The sequence below is a fragment of the Patagioenas fasciata genome, chromosome 8 (assembly GCF_037038585.1).
Source record: "Patagioenas fasciata isolate bPatFas1 chromosome 8, bPatFas1.hap1, whole genome shotgun sequence".
Lineage (NCBI taxonomy): Eukaryota > Metazoa > Chordata > Aves > Columbiformes > Columbidae > Patagioenas > Patagioenas fasciata.
Window position 1 is genome coordinate 42151145 of NC_092527.1, and position 23081 is coordinate 42174225.

Here is a 23081-nt window from a genome sequence, read left to right on the forward strand (position 1 = left end):
GACTTTTTATTTGTCATGACTCAGAAACCAACAGAAATCAAGGTCAAAGCCTGAACGGGCAAGACTTTCTACAGTTTAAATTGGTGTTTTTAGCTGTCTGGGCTCTGGAGAAGAGACTGAGCAACACAATGGGGAAATTGCTGATGCCACACATTACTCAAAACCAGGCAAAGGTGAAAAAAACAACTAGAATGGGAGGATATTTAGTGGGTACCAAAGACATCCAGGTCAGCCGGCAGGATGATGGTGGATGAATCTGCATTCCGCCAAAGACACATTCGTATCAATTTTGAAAGATTTCTTGCAGTCATGTAGAGATTAGACCTGGCAATAATTTGTAAGAGCAAGTTTCCCTTTGAGTCAGAAACACATTGTACAAGGCTGGGGTCAATGAACTGGAGCACGAGTGTGTTGTACATGCACATAAACAAGCAGAGGGCGGCTTTAAAATGGGTCGGAACTGAGCTGGCACTCAATGCCACTCTCTGCAGCAGTCAAGAAAACTCACGTGGTCTTCAAATGCAAAAGGGAGAACAAATAAGAGAGCAAAACCCTCATGTTTTTCCACAAAGACCTTGTATGGGTGGCTGTACAGCCTAGAAGAGTTGGACATTCAGTGTTTAGGGAAGTTTCAAGAGCATCAGAGGACAAGAAGAGTAACTGAAATGTCCTGATTTCATCAGTTTCAGCAACATATCTGCTGTATCTCCCCCATCCATCAGGGGAGAGGAAGCTTTAGGTCTGTAAAAGACATGGCTCTTTAAATTCTATTTGTGCTTTTGAAAATCTCCATGAAAGTTTAAATAAAAAGGAAAGGGAGAGCAGATGTGGCCGGTATCCTCAGGAGTGACACACATGAAGCGCGCAGAGAACCTCACATAAATAATGGGTAAAATATACCGTGGAGGTGCTCAGGTCTGGTGGAGAAGGCATCAGCGACTGCTTACTTCCACTTGACAGTCTGAAGATCAAACCCACTGCGAGGTGAAGGATTTACTGGAGAAGACATTGGGATGGGACAGCGGCAGGAAGGGGCACAATGTCCCACAGGTATCAGGCAAAATCCTGCCCCACACTCCTCTACCCGCTGCCTTGAAATGTATTCTCTTCCAGACTAAAGAACGTGAACTGGAAATGAGTGACCATGTTACAAAGCACTAGCACGTGAGTTAGAATTACTTAAAACCTCATTAAATTATGTTTTAATGTTTATTCCATTTTGTTCACGATATAATTTTTCTGTCTATTACGGTCATGGAAATAAATGATTTAATTTCTTCAGCCTGCACTTCAGATAAAGCATTGCACTTGGAAGCTATGGAATATATATGTTAATCAGCCCCACTGCTGCCCATGCCATTACCAGCCCTATTCATTTGTTTCCTGTTGTCATTCTTGATTACACATTTTTAGAACAGATTACTGCAATAACAGGGGGCGGGCAGGCAGTTCCCCTGCTACGAGTGTCCTTGGATCAATCTGCTGATCACAGGTGAAATACATTCTTCTAATAAATTGCCAGGCTGCTTTATGTTGTCTGTAACTTTTCAGTTTTGGAAATCAATTAGTATTAGCGATTCTGAGGAGGAGCAGTTAGAGCTTTGAAAACAACCTAAAGAAACACTGTTGAAAGAGTAAATGTAATACAGTACCGGTATTATTTGAAACGGCAAACTGAGGAATTGAATGATTTTTCTGCTCCTCCTAATTCAGCACCCTTTGAATGTAAAACTGCTCAGCCTCGCAGCTCTCGGGCACTGTGCCCGTAACACCAGCCTTGTCCTGCTGTTCTGTTCGGGGACTGTTTGCTGGGGTTGGCTGGGTAGTTTGCTATTGATTTCTTTGTGTTTTAAAACCATCCTGAGCAAATTGTCCTCCCGAGCGAGTCTCTTAACGCGGAGCTGCGCTGTGCTCTGTGCGCACAGCTCTGCACCACAAACCAGCCTTGCTGCTCAACTGCCTCTTCCCAGCCCCACTTTTTCAGCAAAGTGCTACGTGTTGAATGCAATACCTATGAATTACAAATATATGCTCATGTACCATCCACAGCACAGCACGCATAGCTGCCTTCTATGAAACAGAGTAATTTTGGGGTTTTGATTGTGTTTACCCTGTCAAAATACCACAGGAGCCTGTAGCTCACAAGAAGAGGCAGCTCACAACCCTCCCCATCTGCCATTTGTGAGCAGCTACTTCCACCACTGTTAAATTTTATCAAAATGCCAGTGATTAATAACAGAGACCAAGACCACCCAAAAGGCATCATTACACCTGGATTTGCCCGTTCCTCTCGACCAGCCCTCAAAGACGACACCTCTTGCTGTTTCTGGCACCGAGCGCATATCCAGCTGCTCCCTGTGCAAACAAGCGCTTTGGGACCCAAACTGCAGTAGAAGCTTCCCCGGAGCCGTGGGGAGCCTGGCTGCAGCCAGACACCCATTTGCACAGGGTTTGCCTTGGCTTCAGACACATCTCAGCCATTCCAGTTGCTGAGGCCGGAGCAACGAGAGACTTAATAGACATAGGAATGACTTGATGCTTTCCATCAGCTGAAACAAAATGGGATAGGAGCCAGCCAGAGCTGGTAATTAGAGTATAAACTCAGACTCAATAACAAAGAACAGCAGCAGAAAACCCTAGATAGATAAAGCTGGAATAAGAGAATAGGTTGTTTCATCCTCTCATTTCTTTTATTCACATAGTAGAAAATTACTCTGTCTCTCAAAATGCTCTCTCAAAACTCTATTTTTGGAGGTGTGGGTCATGGGAGAACAGACTCCTTACATCCTTCTGAGGTTTAGCAAGCACCAGGTTATGTCGAGACCTTCTCACCACAAGCCACCGCATGGACACAGGTGCAGGTGGGACCCAACTGCTGAGGAGGTTGGAAGAGACCCTCGAGATCATGGAGTCCACCCATAACCCACCCCTGGCACTGCCCCATGTCCTGAGAACCTCATGTCCGTCTGTCCAGCCCTCCAGGGACGGTGACTCCAGCACTGCCCTGGGCAGTGTGTTCCAATGCCCCACAGCCCTTTGGGGAAGAAATTGTTCCCCAGGTCCAACCTCAACCTCCCCTGGCACAACTTGAGGCCATTTCCTCTGGTCCTGTCACTTGCTGTTACACTTGGGAGACAACAGCAACATCATCCATGTTACAACCTCCATAAAACTAAAGTATATAATATTTTCTACTCAAATACCAGAAATTCATCCAAATTTCAGCTTTGCACAGCAGAAACAGCGAGCTGGACAAGCCCCGTGCTGGATGGGGGACACAGCAGTGGAGTAGGCAGCTCAGCAACCTGCACCTCCTGCAGCTTCTGCTGCAGGTCCACACCAGCCCGTGTCCCCCAGGTCCCCGTGCCCCATTGGGTGGGGACAGTTCCGTCCCCATGGTTGACCCTTTACCGTCACCTCACAGTGATTTTCTTAATTTCAAACACAAGGCAATAAACCACCAAGTCTCTGCGAGAACAACTCAGTAGCATATTCAATAAAGAGCTTTACTTCAATTAATGACTTTCTTTCAATAATTACTTCACTTGTTTTAAATTAGGAACTGTGAATCCACTGATAAATTGACCCATTTGAATGATTTATTCCCACTGTAGCTTCTGCAACTTGGTTTTTGTGCAGCAACGCATCTGGGTGATTTATGCCTGGGTCTCAGCAGCCAGTGTGGGGAGAAGCTCAGTCCCCTGCTCCCTCGGTCCCCAGCTCCAGCAGCATGGGTTAATATGTAATTAATTTAGATATTAATATGTATTAATTTAGATATTGATCTAAGTACAGGCCCAGGTTGGTCAGGGAGGTGGTGGATGAACCATCCCTGGAGACATCCCAGGCCAGGCTGGACGGGGCTCTGAGCAACCTGAGCTGGTGAAGATGTCCCTGCTCATGGCAGGGGGGGTCTGGGTGATCTCTAAGGTCCTTTCAATCCAAACTGTTCTGTGATTCTATGAAATTCTCAGCCCTTTTCATGCTTGCAAATCATTCCGCCTGGAGATGCAGATTCCCCTCATCACAGCAGCTATTGGGATGGCTGGGAGATACCTGTCAGTGCTTCCCATTGCAAGACTCCACAATCGTTATCTAATTCCCTCTTCAAGTTCAGTTATTGGAAAAACTTTTCCACGATCTATATTTGACTCTACTCCTTCACTATGTTTCAGGGTGCTTGTTTTGTTTTGTTTAAATTATTTTTGCTTGCCAAGAGGAAGCCTCTTGGAGCCGTGCGGAGCCGCAGTGTCTGCTCAGCCCCGGCTGCACTCAGGTGGCTGCAGTGGGTCCGACTACAGGGTGCAGGCTCAGCACCCCCCGCAATCACTGCTGCTTGCAGCAGAAATGTGCATAAAAATAGAAGGAGCGGTTAAACACTCAACCTGTCAGTAAGAAGACCTAGACTGACTAGATTTAGATTTACATCAACTTAATCATTTGAGATTAGCATGCATTATTACTAAATGTGTGTTAAGTGCGTGTCTATAAAGGGATATTTCATCATCTCGCTGCATTTAACAACTGGAAGTTTTTACGCAGATCAGACTGCTTTCCACACATTTCCATTCAGCACCCTACCCAATTCTGGTGGAGGTGCACGGTTAACGGGTAAATGCCAGAAAGTGTTCCAAAAGTGCTGGGGGACCCCTGGGACGGGTGTTCACCCCTGTCCAGCCCCCCAGGCCCTGCAGTGTCCTGTGTGTCATCAGCACAGGGACTGGGAGCCCCATGGCATGAGCATCACATCAGTACGGCAGGTCTCTAATGAAGCAGCTTTACCCCTAAAGACATCCATTGTTACGTTAAAAACACGTTGTGGCATATAAGCAGCACACACGGCCACACGTGTGCATGCAAAAGAGCTTTGTAAAAATCTCTTTTTAAACTTTCCCCCAATTCTTGCGTCATCCCAACCCTTGTTTGTTCTGCCTCTTTGCATTTTCTGTTTTCTCCCCGACTCTGCCTGGTATTTGTGGGCAATGTTATTATACGCCAGTTTCCATGACAGAAGAAATACAATCCTGACATAGAATATTTTCAGTGAGCTTTTTTCAGGTTAAATGTAAGCAGATTTGGTATGGAGGAGCTAATCCTTTCAAGGCATATTTAGCCGTCTCTCCAAGGAGCGGATCAAGTGGTGCCTATTTCAGAGCTCACCAACCACATTAAAACCCATTTCACGCCACTGTGGATCTCCCCAACGCCTCCCTGTGTGAAATGGGAACCAACGCAGGAATTCGGGGCACTTTCCCCCTCCTGACCGGGGTGTGGGCAGGGCAGGGGCTCAGCACCAGCTGCGCTGCCCAAAACCACCCTCTGTCCACACAGAAACGGGAGAGAAACACCAGATTCTGCCTTGGTTGGGGAGAGCAATCAGGGATCAATGAAACAACCTGCTGCACTACTGAAAGGCTCATTTACCACTCTGAGCTACACTGCTATATTGCCAAACTGCTCGAAGTGTCTTCAGGTACATATGCATTTTACTTTACTGAGAAATGTGGGGGGTTTAAATTTATTCCATCTTTTGCTTGCTTAATCACAGTTTTTCTTAAAAAGACTCCATCAGTTTAGAAACAGAAACACCTGAACATAAGATGTTCCAAACCTGAAACCAATTTAGGGGGCACATGTGCTGATATATCAGGTATCTATATATTCACAACCATAGCAACAAAACTTTTTTGCTCATTTAGGTATTCAGTATAGATTAGTTACGGGAGACACATAAAGGTTCATTATCCCAGTTTGGGAACTGAACATGGTGTTTTGTTCAGCTGATACTCTATAGAACTTTGCTGGCCAGTAACTGGAAAGGGCAACCAAATCACTTCCAAATACACTCCAATATTCTGATACAAAAAAAGCACCCAGTCTTGTTCTCTTTTTCTCACTGAATCGCATTAAAAGATTGATAAGGAAGATGTGATCTTCAGGAAAAGGGCACGTGGGATTTCTATTAACAAGTCTGTAAGCCCAACCAGATCAGCAATAGCAGTGGTAGTAAAACATCTTTCTATGATCCTCACAACTGAGATTAAAGCCTTCGAGCAGCCCACAAGATTAAGGAAATTACTTCCATAAAACCTAATGTGTTACCCTTTCAGGGCTTGTCTTAGCCACACAGTCCATCAAGGAAGAATATTTTCTCCTAACAAGAAAAAGGGTTTTTTACAGTGACACTTCTTTGCAAAAATGAGAATTTTTAGCGATAACAAAATCCAATTTTCTTTGACCTGGCTTCTGCAGGATGGCGACTCCAGCCTGGAGGCTGCGAACCACGTCTCAAAGCCCCAAGCCAGCGCTGGCTTCATCCCTCCCTCTGGTTTCTGTTGCGGGAGCCAGGGTTTCGGTGTCCTGCTGATTCCACCCACGCCACAATGCTGTGCCGCTCTAAGCTTGCGGTTGATCACAAACCCCGCACTTTAGACCATAAACCAAACACTTTCTAACCAGCTACAGAGGAAAACTATTGTTTGACATGCAACAAACTCCATTTAGAGTCGACTGAAAGCTAATGCAAGAAATCCACGCAGAGCCGCTTTCAGGGCACCTCAAACCAGATGGTTCTTTCCGCTTTTAGCCACACGTGTGCAGGTGTTCAGAGCCACTGTTGTCACCCAGACCTGTCCCTGGGCACCAGCCACTGGCACCGAGCTCACAGCAAAAGGGCCAGAACCAGAACAGGAGGGAAACAAACCAAGGGAGTCCAGGACAACCAAAGGTTATTAGAAAGATCGGTGCCTGTGCACAAACTCGTTGAACTACTACCCAAATTCATTCAGGGCTGGATAATCGCACAATTTCTATATACATTGTTAGGTATTTGTATTATGTAAATGAACACTAATAGAATATTTCTTCTATTCATAACCAGCAAACTCACTGTTAATGAAGTTTTTGCAGCCTAAATCTGCAAAGGCGAGCGGAGGGAGCGGTGGTGCTGCTGGTCTGCACATTGCTGGTGTTGAAGGCAAATTAAAAGCATATTAAGAAGAATCTCAAGATTTTCAAGAAAAGGTTATGGAGAAGTGATGCAGGGCAAATGGTTTCACTTAATATACACTTACAAGTATTGTACAGGGATGCAAGCACCAATTTGACAAAATTATTGCAGAAGGAAAAGACTCTGGGGAGGCAGCTGAGCTGGGCAGGAACACATTTGATAGGAGAAATGCAGATAGTAATGGCGTTTTTCTTCACTAAGTGACACGATGTCAATGAAAGTGGGCACTACAGGAGATTGATGCAAATTTTAACAACTGTATGTTGGCAAAGCCTTGCCTGGCCCACAGGGATGCTCCTCCTGCCTGGCCCACGGGGATGCTCCTCCTGCCTGGCCCACGGGGATGCTCCTCCTGCCTGGCGCTGCGGGAGTTTGTGGTATCGACCCCATGGGAAGATGGGGAGGCCAAGAGACGAACCCGCACCACAGGCACTTCCCATTTATGCTGGGATAGGGAAACACAAACAAATCCAAACACAAAGCAGAGAAAAGAGGCGATGGCTGGATGCAGAGCGAGCAGAGGTCTTGGCTTGTCCTTTTGCTGCATCAGGAGCAAAGAAACTGACATTTCAAACTCAAAACCACCATCCAACAAAAGTGAGAAGCAGCTTCTTAAAACCAAGGAGGTTTTCCCGGGAAGCTGCGTCTGTTTCCCCTGCCGAGTGTGGCGCAGAGCTCCCCACGTTACCTCCCTGCCTAATCGGTTGTAACAGCAGCTATTTCTTGTCTAGAAGAAGTGAGGTGTCACTTTTCTGGGACAGCACTGTGGAAGCATCAGCCGAAAAAAAAAGAAATAGCTCTGAAACCTCCAGGGAAAAGGAGTCTAAAGGTGAAACCCAATTTGCCTTGTACCTCAGATGTCCTCCTGGAACAGCTGTGAACTTTTCCCTGAGCATCCTTTGGTTTGGCACAAACTATTTGCAAGTCAGGCACCTGGGAAGCGCAGACTTCCCAGCTAATGTGGCAGTAAACACTTCTTTGGCTTGAGCTCCTGCTCTCTCTCCAAGAACAAAAGCAGCTTAAATGGCAAGGCTAAAAACACCTTGCTCATTAAACGGGTTTATTATTTCCGGAGCTCTGTTTAATCACCCTTTTAAAGCCTCTGTTTGCTAATTGAATGCATCCCCTTTTATCAGGAGATAAAAGGAATGAGGAGTTGTTGGAAATGGCTGATTATACATATGTATAAGTACACTGGGTGGCTTAATGAATCTGGTAGGCGAGAAATTTGTATTTCCCCTCAACCAGTTGGCTTCTCCGCTGTGCCTGCTTCCCGGGGACTTTGCCAAAGGTTTTCTGCATGGAGCGGGCTCCTTGTGACCATCAGCTGTCGTGGTGGCTGCTGCCTGGGGACACGGGCAGCGTGCAGCCGTGGGACAGGTCCCAGCTGCGTCCCCATCCCACTGTCTGTCACCCACACGGACAATCGCAGCGAGCCACAGCCGTGGGGCGGCAGCAGGGTGTCCCACAGCAGTGTGGCTGGGACAATGCCCTGTGGCCGAGGTTTGACACTCGCAGCCTGGTGGGGTATTTAAACCTGTGTAAGAGGGCGCTCGCTTCACCTCCATCTCCAATACACCAGATGTAGAGAGTGTCTCTGGGGACTGAATGAAAAAGAAATCCACAAACGTTTGGCAAATACACCTGTAACATTTACAAGTAATATTCTTCCCCTCTTTTGTTTGCTCTGAGAATATTTCATCCATCTAAGTGTCTCCAAAAAACAGAGTTATGTGTGTGTAATAGCTGCTGGAAAAGAGAACGTAAGCCCATTGACACCAGTTCTGCCATCACCAACGTGCTCTCCTTTCCAAACAGCAGCAGCTCCTCAACTCAGCTCAACTACTCAGCAACTTTATTGCTAAAAATACCTTGGTTGCAAATGCAGTTCACCGCCTGTGTTTTTGAGAAGTATTAAGTAGGAAAACCAGCCCAGACACACTGCAATAAGGAGTGATTTCTGGTATGCGGGACAGGGAAAGCGGCTCCTTCAGGTTAGCAGCAATAATTTGCGACTGTCAGAGTGCGATGACAGAGAGACCTGCAGGCTCGGGTGTCCCTTTGCGGCACTCTCACCATGGTACAGCTTCTAAACAAAGCCCAGATAGGATTAAACAATATTATTTGTTTTATAAGAGAGGATGCTCCATATCCGGGCTGCAGGTATCAACCCAGCCAAGGGACATCTGCAGGATTTGCGAGATTTACTAGCGGTGGCAAGCGCTTTGGAAGGAGCTGGCTTTGCTAAATAGCTACACAGTTTTGGAACAAAGTGCCCCATTTTTTTATCCCCCAAGCATAAATTATCAGTTATAACACATAATTGCGGCAGGAGAGAGAGGAAAACAAAAGGTAAATGAGCTAAACTGTAAACACAGGCACTTTTTCAAAAAGATAAGTGTGAAGTAAGTGAACCAAAACTGGTTTAAACACAGGGGAAGGCGGATAATCGAGTTCAGGAATTAAAGTGAAAAAACAGGAGATGGAGTTTAGAAGGACGTCTATCGAGCAGCATACCAAAAGATCAGGAAAGTCAAGTCAAGGATAATCCGATCCCAGCAGGATTTGTGCAAAGTGCTGTTCTCTGACTACAAATACTCTGCTCCTGTGTATTTACGACTCTTATTGTTATTATGGCTTATTGATAAATGCTGTCACACCTTCCTGTCTGGTGACAGCTTACAGATGAGCTGCAGAATGGGAACTTGTGATGGATTATGATGGACCAAGGAGATGCTTTTGCACAGCGAGATGGTCCCCTGAGCACACACAGGTACCCACCCACTCCCAGCCGCCCTTGTCCAACCTCAATGCAAAGTTCAGCTCCAGCCTTTAAACTGAATGATGCATTTCCTGGTGCTGCTTCAGCTCTGCAGCATTCAGGGCATATCATCATGGGCAATGAAAGACATGACCAAGTAGATATAACTGCAGATCCTGCTCCTGCCGATGGTTGGGAGCAGCCGGGCATCGCTCTCGCTCCCTATGTTGTTTCTGCAGTTTTCAATGCACCGCTGCAGCGACTCTGGGAGCATCCCGAGCAGAGGAAGAAGCAGAGGAGATGGCAGGGGCAATAGCGATTTTTCTGCTAGCCTCCCCAAAAATTACTATGATTTCTGATTTGCCAGCATTCGTTTTTAATGTATTGCTTTGACAAGGCTGTAGCCACAAGCTAACGCATTGCAGGGGGAGCTTGTGCTGGATCACAAAATGGTTTTTACCGGCCTGAGCTCAGAAGGGGAGCAGGCTATGAGGTGAGCAATTTTTCTATTTGCTGCTTTGGAAAACAGGAGTTTTGGTGCTTGGCTTCATCACAGCAGCTGTGTCAGCAGGCACCAGGGGAAGGCGCAGAGCCCAGCACCATTATCTCCAACAGCAAGGAGCAGCACCACTGCTGTCTGCTAAACTAATGAACCTGTCTGGGCTCTGAGAGTCCATGGTGCAGCCCTGCCCACATCCCCCAGTAATCCGGGATGTGCATGTCCATGGGAAGGGCTCAGCCAGCCCACCAGCCGGGGCACACTGTATTACAGGGTCCTCTGCTAATGCTGCTGCTCAATAAGGTGCTGGTTCATTAAATAATTTGTGTAAAGACAAAAAAAAAAAAAAAAAAGCCCAGAGGAAAGCTTGGAAAATTCAGGCATGCCTGAGTAAAACAAGAGCGTGGCGCGCGTTTCCACGAGGAAAAATGGGACATTTCTATTTCCAAGGGCTCAACGGGCAGCATGTCCAGCGACCCCGGCTCCCCGCAAACTGAACCACAGCCTCAGCTTCTAGAGAGGGAAGAACAGCGTGTGGTGAAACATATTATTTCTGAAAGACTTTGGAAATCCAGCGCTGCATATGGCACCTTGCTTGGCAGAAAGATGCTTCTGGTGGTGGATGCTGCTGCTCCAGGTTTCATCTGGAGCAGCAGGGCCAGGACCAAGCTGGTTAACAACAGAAGCTAAGGGAAACCAGCCCAGTTACTCGGGGTTTTCCCAGTCCCTGATTAGCTGATTTTCTGTGTCTAGATCAAGAGAGGATCATCTTCTGTTTAATTAAAACCTGGGAACATGTCCCTGAATTGCTGGGAAGATGCAGAGATGCACCGCAAAGGTATATTGTATATTTTCTTATTAAAAGCATCATGTCAGAAGTACAAGGAAGAACTGGAGCTGTTGCATATTTCATATTAGCCTGATGTCAGCAGCACGCGAGACAGCCATGAAGATTGCTTTAGAAATTATTCTGCCTCTGGAGCATCAACTAAAGGTGGCTCAATTTATTATTATTTTTTCAAACTTTGGAGCGATGTCGCTATATTCATATATATATATATATATATATATATGATATATGTAAATCATATATTCATTTGCTGTAAAGTAGGTGTCAGACTCTAGCTATAAACCCAACACATGGGTTAGGTAATTACCATTACTCACAGTAGCAGCTAAGACCATGTAATAAAATATATATATTTAGCATAGCAGTCAGAATAAATGTTTGTTTATAGAAATTGAAATAAAAACCATGTGCAAAACCATCTGCTTCTGTCATTACTGTCAGAAGGAGCTGAGTTACTACCAGCCACTGAACCATCAGCTCTACCATGGCTTTGCATCGGTGCAGTGGAAATTATCAAGGAGCCCCTTCCAACCCAAACTATTCTGTGATTCAATAGGTGCTCCAGTTTGCTGTTTTTCATTTAATTGGGAATCAGAGTGGAGATGGCTGGACTGAAAAATACTGTTTCTGTTTCCCTTTGACCAAAACCAGCTTTGTGCTGGGTTTCCCACAGTGGGTTCCCCTGCAGCCCTTGGGGATGCTCATATGGGTCTGGGGGCTTCGGTGCCAACCCCACATCGTGCCACACTGCAGCAACACACTGACTTCTGACTCTTCCTTAAAGCACAGGTCACGTCGCTGGGAGGCAGTCTGCTAAATACACATGGAACAGCCACTGCGAGAAAATAAGTGAGATTCTAAACATATCACCTTGTCTTCCTAGATATTATGAAGAGACCAGTGGAGTAAAACTTATCATCTTGTCCGCTGTTTCAAAAGAAATACATTGACAGTACCAAAAAACCCACCTCATCCTTATTCTGCCTAGCGCTACCAAATACCAGTTGGAAAACACAACGGTTTTATCACCGTGAAGGTTCTATCATGGAAAGATAATCACAAGCTACTTGTAAAGCCCAAGAAATAGCCAACAACTCCACCGAGGGAAATAAAATTCTCTCTTCTCATAGTTGAAGCCTAACAAGCAAGAGTAAAACCATCCGGAGACACAGAACTCTAGAAACGTGTTTTCCATGCAACGAGAATTCCTGCCCCAAGCCCTGAGGAGCCCACGTGTGCGGTGGGATCCTGCTCGATGGAACAATCTGGACTTGCGATGGCTGGGAGGAATAAATCAGCACCAGGACGTAAACCTGCGATTCCTTCTCCTGAAGGCATTTCAGCTCACTTTCCGCATCCTGCATAAGTCGTATTATAACTCACAGCATATAAAGTAAACAATCTACAGGTTTTTTTGTTTTCTTTTTCCCTGGTTTCCCTTCTGTGACGGAACTTTTCTGCTAACAGAGGACAAGCACAGAATACTTAAAGAGACGAGTAAAAGGGAGAGGAAAAAGTCGCCTTTTCTCCTCCCAGTCTTCAGCTGGAGAACAACACACACAAAAGTCCACGTTCACAGCACAGGTGACCCCATGATGAGTGTAGCAGGGCACAGCCAAGGCTGCAGACCCTGCTGTAAAGAGCAACCTCTTCTTTCAATGGAAATACTCTGCACTGGAAGGCCTTAGGGACACACTCTGAAAGCGCCTGAGCAACCAGTGTTTTTGGAAAGAGCCGAGGACGCACTCCTGGACAATGAGCGTCCCCAGAAGAGCTGCTCTGTCACCGCACGGCTCCAGGACAATGAGCGTCCCCAGAAGAGCTGCTCTGTCACCGCACGGCTCCAGGACAATGAGCGTCCCCAGAAGAGCTGCTCTGTCACCGCACGGCTCCAGGACAATGAGCGTCCTCAGAAGAGCTGCTCTGTCACCGCACGGCTCCTGGACAATGAGCGTCCCCAGAAGAGCTGCTCTGTCACCGCACGGCTCCAGGACAATGAGCGTCCCCAGAAGAGCTGCTCTGTCACCGCACGGCTCCAGGACAATGAGTGTCCCCAGAAGAGCTGCTCTGTCACCGCACAGCTCTGGTGTCACATTGTGAGACCCATGAGTCTCCGCGCTCAAAACACCACGCAGGTGCTCACTTTTCCTTTCACTTTCAACACTGTCCTACCCCCAATGGAATAAACGTGCTGCTGTAAATCGGTCATACAAACAACAGCCAGTGCCAGCACCGGCTTTGAGATCATCAGCAATTAGAAATGAATTCCTGTATTGATGCCGTGATGTACACCAGCTTCACCCCAAGCCTGAGTGCGTCGTGACTGGTGTCGTGTACATTGAGGCACAGACCTGTGGGTGGGAATTATCTTAGAACCATAGAATAGAATAGATGGAAAGTTATCTTGAGCAAAAAGGTCACAGCATCCCTTATAAATATCTGCTTTGAGGTGGAATAATACACAGAGATTACCAGGGCTGAGAACAATGTCACCTTACAATCACAGAACCATTTAGGTTGGAAAAGACCTGTAAGATTGTTGAGTCCAACTGTTAACCCAGCACTGCCAGGGACACGGTTTAGTGGTGGATTTAAGTGCCACATCCACAGATTGTTTAAACCTGTGGCTTTTCTGATAGAGAAAAGAGAAGAATTCATAACTTGTGAGAATTAAACATCATAAGGATATCTCAAAAGACAGGATCGCACCCCAGGGAACTGGTGCTGCGGATGACAAGCAATAACTGCCTCTGCTACCCACTTCAAGCTAATTAAACACAGAGCAAACCACCTAGGGAACATATTTTTGGGTGATTATTTCTCCCCCTCTACCGCTCCTCAGTCAGGGATGAAGGGATGGCCGGGTTTCAAAGATGTGGGAACACACTCAACGAGAAGAATAGGACCCACCAGACGCAGTTCCGGCAGCCAGCCCCCCTTTGGGCTTCTCACAGGTCCCAGGAGGCCAGGAGGGAGCTCAGAGCGGTTTCAAAGATGTGGGAACACACTCAACGAGAAGAATAGGACCCACCAGACGCAGTTCCGGCAGCCAGCCCCCCTTTGGGCTTCTCACAGGTCCCAGGAGGACAGGAGGGAGCTCGGAGCAGCCCCTCCTGCCCAGAAGGGCTGTTCGCTGGGGGTGCTGGGCAGGAGGGGCTCCCTGGGCACCCACCAGCACGAACCCACTGTCCCCCCCTCACACAGCAACACCAGTTGGGCATCACGCCCTTCCACAGTATCACAGTATGTTTGGGATTCGAAGGGACCTGGAAAGCTCATCCCGTGCAATTTCCCCGGAGCAGGAACACCCAGCTGAGGTTCCACAGGAAGGTGTCCAGGCGGGTTTGAATGTCTGCACAGAAGGAGACTCCACAACCTCCCTGGGCAGCCTGGGCCAGGCTCTGCCACCCTCACCATGAAGAAGTTTCTTCTCAAATTTAAGTGGAACCTCTTGTGTTCCAGCCTGATCCCATTACCCCTTGTCCTATCATTGTTTGCCACCGAGAAGAGCCTGGCTCCATCCTCGTGGCACTCACCCTTTATATATTCATAAACATTAATAAGGTCACCCCTCAGTCTCCTCGTCTCCAAACTAAAGAGACCCAGCTCCCTCAGCCTTTCTTCATAAGGGAGGTGCTCCACTCCCTTCAGCATCCCAGCCAACACCCAAACACAACTCAGTCCCCTCCTCCCAGCTCTGCTCAGCATCACTTCTGCTGCTCTGAGCTGCAGCGTGCACATCAGCACCACACACCAGCAGCACCAGGACCCCAGCCACACAGACACTCCCTCTGCAACGGGTTAGACAAGGAAATGGAAGAGAAGAGAGAGGTCTCCAGTGGTCTGGAAATAATACATTTTAATTAAGGCCAGAATTTCACCTTAGGCCGCTTACAAAAACTTACGAATGAATTAAAAGCCTTTAATCTCCTTCAGGATTAGAAGCATTAAATGGCGACAGAGCGGAAAGAAGCAGCGCTGCACATTGTGCCGCCAAACCCAGCTCATTGCTTGAATTCTCCTGAAGTTGTTACTTTTGCTATTTTATGTCTTTCCTAGACAGAACACCCAAACCTATTCCCTCATCCCACGGACAGTTTCGGCAGAGCCCCCTGTGCCTCGTGGTGCTGGGCGCTCTCGGGTGCTGCGGGGAAGAGGCTTTTCCCCCATGTTGTAACATCGCAGCTACTCTGATTATTCTTGACAAAATACAAGCAGCTTTTGTTTTAAAAAAATACGATTGCAATTTGTAAGAATACCTATGCAGGCCAGATGTATCAACCACCAGTTGCCTATGTTTGAGTTATTAAATCAATATTTTATTCTTTTAGGAGGTAAAATATCACATCTTGTGGAAAATTATTTTTAATGCAAACAAAACACAGGCCTTGAAAGCCTCATCCTAGTGTGCTTACAATCACAGCCTCTTCAGATGTACAAGGTCCTTATCAAAAATGCTCTTTAAAGTTAAATATACTCTTGTTTTTCATGCAGTGCTGGTTCCAAGCAGAAACGCTGCTTTCCTGTGGTGCCAGGGAAGAGCCTCTCTCTTCAAACTAGGAAAAGAAATATATATATATATATATATATATAAAAGGTATTTTGCTTCATGAGGTAAAGCTGTTCCAAGAACAGAGCAATGTGACACTGCAGCTTTGCCCTCCAGCCCGCGGGGCTGCCCGGGGTTCCCAACACTCGTCCCCTCCGGGTCAAGTCCTTCAGCTGCTTTTTGGGCAGCTCAGACTCCATTTAGTGTCAGCAGCACCTTATGCTGCTCCCAAAGTTGGGGCAAGCAGGAGAACAAAACCTCCAGCAAGTGCCCTGCGAGTTGTCTATTTTGTTGTAGGTATTAGAGGGGATGCTGCAGAAGGAGTTTGAGGAAGGGTCAGCAGAGGTTCCTGCAGCAGGAAGGACAACATTGGAACTGAAAGCTCACTGCAGTTGTGCTCTGCCATGGAGCAACAACAGAGAGGATCTACCAGGAGAGCTGCTCTAGCTGCACACGCGATATAGAAATTACAAACAAAACACGACGTTGCATTGAGAACAGGTTGGATAAACCCCAGGAATTGTGTAAAGCAGCCAGTTAGATATAAAACAAAAAAACACCACCAAAACAAAACAAGCAAAAAACCACAAACAAAACAATAACAACAAAACCCCACAAATCATTTTGAGTGGTTAACTCTGAAGCGCTTTCGTTCAAAGTCAATGTTGGCTAAAGCAAAATCATTCCAACAAGGAGATGTTGAAAAATTCTATAAACAAGTTCTTAAAGCACAGCAGCTCATGCAGCGTAGATGGGAGACTCTTCCACTCCACTGAAAAGCCGGTTGCTGTTTTCCAAAGGTAAGCACTTACAAAGCAAGGGTGAAGCCCGACTGCTGCTGTCAGCAGGAACCTCCACCAAGCCTTTTATCCACACGCTCATTTAATGTTATCAGCTATCAGATTTGGGTGCCCAGAGAAATTCAAACCTGCTGTTCTCAAGCCAGCGACTGCAGTGCCCGTGTGCTGACGTGAGAAGCTGCATTCCCAACACGTTTTCACACATTCACCCATTTCATTTACACACCTACATATTCCACCCTGTATCATGGAAACAACCGGTTACCGCGCAGCAGCACTACAAACAGACATCTGTAGGGTTTGCATCAATATCCCCCCACCCAGTATAGGATGCTTGAGGAAAAAAAGTCCAATTTAGAGCAATTGTGATAAACTGGGAAGCATTCAGCCAGGGGTGGAGCGAGTGTCCGGTTCACCAGCTGAAGGTACCAGCTCAGGAACCCATTCTCCACACCAGCCGCAGGTCTCCCTGCAGAGACGTGCGAATCCCAGCCCCATTTGGGGAAGCGTTTTTCTGCATTTCGAGTTGCTGCCCTGTTTTTCTTCCCAACGTGAAGACATTATTAAATATAACAACCCCAAGACGAGTAAATGGAAGAAAACCATGAAAAACTGTCTGGATACAAAACAGCTCCGGTACAAGCAAACTTGCCAGAAGTGTATTCATTATGAAAAGCGAGCGGAGAGGCAACAATTCTGGGTGTCACAGCCACTGCTGGAGAAATACAATATATAGATATTTCATTGACGGTTGGAAGGATAAATCAAGTTAAATTGCTCACAGAAGCAAACCCAAAGCATCTTGCTGTGAATCTAGAAAAGTAAATTTGTAGTCCCTTGGGAGCATCGCCATCATTTGTTTTCATTTCTTTGACTTCTCTTCATTTATGCTGGAGATTAGCTCTCCCAACAATGATCACAGCAATACAGAAACGTGTTCCCACAGGAATGGAATGAAAGTAATATTTACTAAAGTAAACCCAAGTGAAGAAATCAAAATAGGAAGAACTAAGTTTAAAAAAAAAGAGCCACAAACTACTTAGGAAAGTGAAACAAAATGACTTTAACTATCACTGAGCCACTAAACTTCCACCCAAAAATATGCAGCTTTGTTAGGAGGCCAAAAAGCAGAGAAAAAAACCCCAAGCCAAAACCCATGAAAACCTGCCATCGATAGTATTCCGCATGTTGTCACATTGCCCATATTGTTCAGAATTGATTCACTATGTAGTTTGCATTTTTCCTAAACCCTGCCCCCCACTCCTATTTACCTCATTTTTTTAGCCAAATACAATCCTCCTAAGGATGTAAACAAACAAATTACTCTTGAAACAGTATTATTAGTATTTTATCAGCATGCAAAGTAAATAAACAACAATTTGGAGCCTCCAGCAGCCCATTTCACCCCAACGTCAGCTTTAAATTACAACTTCCTTAACTTTCAGCACCGTGTTCATTAGGGAGGCAGAACCAGAGCTGCCCCGAATGCACAACTCCCTGGTCAGCTCAGACTCGTTCTTCTTCTTCAAGTGCTTCCCCAGCGACCCATCGATTTACAAATAGAGCTGCTATGCCTGTCTGTTCTGGGTGTGTTTTCGAGGTTTCATGGCTGTTCTCTCTACCCTGTTGGTTGAACTGGGCACCATTACACGCTTTCTAACTTCTTTTTTTCTCAAGGTGAAAATTGAGCAGATATCCAAAACCCCAAGGCACTTACCTGAGCGAAAGAACAGAGTCCATTGCAGATGCAGGAAGGCACAACTGGAGACACCAACAAGCAGCAACAAAACCAGTGTCTGGAGAAAAATCACCGTGCAGCAGACCCAAGGCCAGCCATTGCTCAGCCCAGAGAGCCGACTGCTTCAGATATAGAAAGCTTCCAGGCAAGATAAAAAGAATACACATGGTTTTCCATGTCCGTGTGGGTCAAGCCATGATGGATTTAACCACAGCAAGAGAAGGTCACGTTGGAAAGGGAAAACCTTTCCTACCAGGAGCGTTCAAACTGGGGAGCAGATCACCTGGGGAGTCTGAAACCTGCTGCTCAGGCCTGGAGACCCAAACCAACCAAACCCCTCAGGAGGGATTAAATACAGCTGAGGCTCCCAGGCACAGGCAATGCCTTAAAGGAACAGGGCTTTGGGTTGTTGGTTTTGTTTGATTGTGGTTTGGGTTGGTTGTTTGTTTTAAAAATGTTTTTCAAATTCTTAATTTTTTAAAATCTGTTTGTTAAATCTATTTTCCCCAAACATTCCAAGTTTGATTTCCATAACTCTTCCAACAACGCAGATCAGGGTCTGGTTTACTCATATACAGCGGTGTTGAACAATTGCTATAGGATCAAAATATTATCATTTTGACAAAAGACGTTCTAGTCCTAAGAACTCCAGTTTGCTGGAAGATCCAATACCATGAGCAGCTTCTCTCTGAAGGTGTTTCAGCCCAGTCTCGCTGCCCACCTGCCCAAACTCAGTTCTACTTCTGTCCTTTGCTGCTCTGGCAGCCTTGGACTCTGCTGCTGATTGCAGTTCATGCTCTCGGTACTTTCAAACACAGCACTGGTTTTCTTCCTCTTATGACAAAGACAGACTATATTTATTAAAAGTCTCGTTGAAGATCCAGTTTCAGTTATTCCCCTGTAGAAGCAGCAAACTGAAGGTGGTCATGCAGCTTTATTGGCTCCTTTAGGACCACCTTAGGTCTTCCTAGAATGTTCTTCTAACATTACCAACAACCACCCAGGAGAGCCTCCCTCACACCCTTCTATTTTAGTTTCTCATTTTCAGAAATCCAGCATAACCTCACCTCTATTTCTACTTTCAACAGCCTATAGCCAAAAGGAATAAACACACATCCCTAATTCTGTGATTTAAGTCAAAATCTGAGAGTTTGGTTGTTATTGTTATCCACGTTTTCCTTTCAGCTCGACAAAACTATTTCTATATGAATTACGAATGTACATGGGGCATGGGCTCTGCCATCGCTCGAGACTTCTGATGGACAAGGAAAAGCAGTTGCTCCCAACAAAGTCATTTTTCTCACGTATTAATAACAAGAGGGGAAAAGGTTTTAATTTGAGACACCTGAAGTGAGATTAGGATTTGTTAAGGTTATTGTGAAATGAACAGGCCATAAAAATATTATTTGGGATGAGATCATACACTTGTGCAAAGCTGCAGTGCTTCTCTGCAGGTGTTTTGCCTCGGTGACTACCAGCATTTTACACTAGAATATGCCGTAATTTACACATCTCCTGTTGTATCATGGGGTAACTTGTGTCTATTTCAATACTCCTCCATTTTAAATATAAGAAAACCAAGGCAAACTTGGAGGCTTTCTAACAAACCTGTGTTACCACCAGCACGGAGCACTTCTCGTGTTTCCAGAATTCCACCAGAAAATCAAACAAATTATCCATTTAAATTATACTTACATTGTGATGAGAATTTCTGACACTTCTAGGAAATGCTAAAATCAAGAATTCCCAATATAATAATACCCCATTTTATTCACATTTGAAATAGGGGATGGCAGTATAGGGTCTAGATATGCACACACGTTTAAACCAGAACCCAACGCCAGGCGTACAACCACTGGAACAGAAGAGCTCTCAGGCATAAAGGCAAGATCCCATTGGCTTCCTGCAGCTTTTTTCTTTAATAGGAAAAATTGCAAACCCTTATGCAAAGCCCCATGAAGGAGGGTCAGCTCTTCCTCTCATAGAAAGAAATGGCTTTTTTTCTTCAGTCAGAAGTTTGAAACTCTACATCTTACATTAAGTACTCTGCTTTGAATTATTCCGAGTTTGTTTTTCCAAAGGATTAGAAAATACTCCCTTTTTCCTTGATTATAAAACACATCCAGCACACACCTAAAGAAAAAATACCGCTAGTTGGGGAAAGTATCAAAATCACTCCTGCTAATAGAAACCTATACATCTAATGAGTAATGACCTAAAAATGAGGTCAACTGAGTCAATGACTGTGGTCAGAGACAGAATGTGCAAGGGCGATGTTCAGCAGGGCTGTGCTGATCTCACCCAGCCACGATTTCCCACCTTTGGAGTCAGAGCAGCTCTTTTGCTCTCAGTGTGCTCAGGAGTCCAACTGGTATCAGTGGAGTTTGCACACAAACCGGGACTGGGAGGAACTCTCGCTGGTTTTCCACCTCTCAAGTAAAAACCACGAGCCCTGCATTACTTTACCCAATATTTCAAGAAGTTTAGAAACTACAAACCCCCCGAAAGTTGGCTTAAAATATTTATTGATTAAAAAAGTTAAATATTTATTTGTACAAATAGGATGAGAAAAATCTCATGCAGACTTTTCACATACAGCAACATAATTCAAATCATACGGCGATGGTTTTACTTCTTGCCGGGAATGGTGCTGGAGAGGTGTTGCTATCGGGAAGCAGAAAGCAACTCCTGGAACTCAAGAGTTTTCCTATGGAACATATGCCAAGATTTTCACACTCTTCACTAAGATTAACAATTAATATCTTATTACTACTACTCAGAGAACTGGACAGAGATGTATGAACACCGGGTAATGAATTCCTGCGTACCACCGGACCTTAAACGCTTTGTGTTAATGCACAAAGTTGCCAAAAGATTGCTTTAGATAATTCCCCTAAATGATGAAAATATCTTGAGGTTGTTATGGATGGCATCTGCTTCTGCTTAATTACAAATCTGCATTGGATTCATAATTTGTGTATATTACAAGTAATTTGCATAATTAAAACAATTAAGGAATTGACATATCATGGCAATTAGAAATGCATCAAACTCTGGATGTTGTACAAAAGAGAGCTTCAATATGAAACATTAATTCTTTGAGAACAAAATATCCTTCCGATTCCTGCAGAACGACCTCCACAAATCCAGTGTATGCTCAATAAACTCTGCTTAGAGAAAGTTTTTCTCGGGGAAATCTCCTTCCTCCCCGAGATGTCGTAAGTTGAACCCCAAACGCTTTCGCCTCCATCTGAATTCCTTCCTGCAGCCACCGCACGGACTCGAGCATTTATTGCCAGTTCCAGGAGCTTTTATCTCATTTTCCGTAGCCTTATCCTGTTTTCTTTGTCCCTCTTTTTAAGAACAAGTATGAACTGGTTGAAAAAATGCTCTTGGTCCTTCTTCTTCTGCACAAGGCGAAACCGCTGATCTCTTCCGTATTTCTCCGCAAATTCTTTAAACGTTGTTCTGCAGAAAAGACAGACATTTAAGAGCTGTGACTTTCCCAACCCCCTCGCATGCTCTTGGATGTGGATCTCACTTCAGTTTTTGCCTGGACATCAAAAATCAGGGCTGTTCTGGGGAGTATTTGATGGGAAGATGCTGGTGACCCTGGGCCGAGGGAGGCGAGACCAGGACAGAGCTGCCCGGGGTTCGGCCTCACGGATCCACCTCCAACGCTTCACTTGAGTTTTAATTTAGAAAAATCTGAGTGATAGCTCACAGGACAATTTGGTATCGTGACCACAGTATTTGCTGCATCGCAGGGTACTGCAGCCTCAATCAATGCCTGCTGGTACTTATGGCCTATACCTCAATAATTAACCTAAAATAGAGTAGAAAACCACACCTGTGGCTAATTGCAAGCAAATCCACTTTGACTGTGAGCACTACGCCACACCTGATGAAACACCATGCTAGTTTGATTTCTTCTAAAAATAGCAAAAAAAGATAATTGTAACATTGAGCGACAGGCACAACACAATTGAAAGCCACAGGGAGCTTTGCCTCAGCATCTCATCCTCAGGCCCAGCACCCCCCAGTGCAAACAGGATACATGGGAATCACTGGCATTTCACTGCTATTTTTGAGCAGATGACTCTGCTAATCCCAGTCCAGGTCCATAGGTCCGGGTCTACAAGCAGCGCGGTGGCACTAGAAGAACTGGCATCACGATTCACAGGCCAGCAACAAGGGGTTTTTATTTAAAATGTGAGATACTGATCCCTGTCAGTGCAGAGAAGCACATAGGACACGGGGGGCGCTCCGGGTCTGTCCGTATTTACCAGCATTTAGCTGCTATGTTAGCCCAGAATATTCTATTTTGTTGTAAAAACACTTCTTATAATTATTACCTCCATAGAGCCTGATGTGTTGTTTGTATCTATGTGTCTGGGCAGGTAGCGCTGTACAATTATCTGCATATTTTAGTAAAGAAAACTGTAATTTCTTAGCTCCAACAACTCAACCAGACGTACAACATATAAACCTCCTTATTTTCATATCACTTACAAATGAGCAAGTGCTATCCTAAGTCCTGCATTCGCTGTTGTGCAGGTTTGGATCTGTTACTCAAAAATCAAAGTAAATTATTACATTGCATGCCTTATTTTAATTGAGTAACGTGGCATTGATACTGTGTTAAATTATGTTTCTCTTCCATTAAAAAACAAACCAAAATACAGTTTTTCACTAGTTACACCTGCATGCCTAATATAAATGAGATTTAACATTCAGGCATCGATTTTATATCTCTAATATATATGTGTGTACGTACTATAATTATATCATTTACATGCATATAAAATATGTTATGCAAAATATTGCACATTCTTATTGCCAGGGAGAGAAAGGAACAGCAAGAACGATGGCACG

General features: G+C 45.3%; 1 protein-coding gene across 3 annotated transcripts in view; it reads right to left on the bottom strand.

The window, feature by feature from the left end:
- Positions 1 to 20714: 20714 nt before the first annotated feature.
- TCERG1L (transcription elongation regulator 1 like) overlaps positions 20715 to 23081 on the bottom strand; it is a 73694-nt gene continuing 71327 nt past the window's right edge. For all 3 annotated transcript variants that reach the window (XM_065843530.2, XM_065843529.2, XM_065843531.2), the window contains one exon: positions 20715 to 21674. In XM_065843530.2, coding sequence (XP_065699602.1) covers positions 21518 to 21674 — 157 coding nt within the window. In that variant the 3' untranslated portion in view covers positions 20715 to 21517. The remainder of the gene's footprint in view (positions 21675 to 23081) is intronic.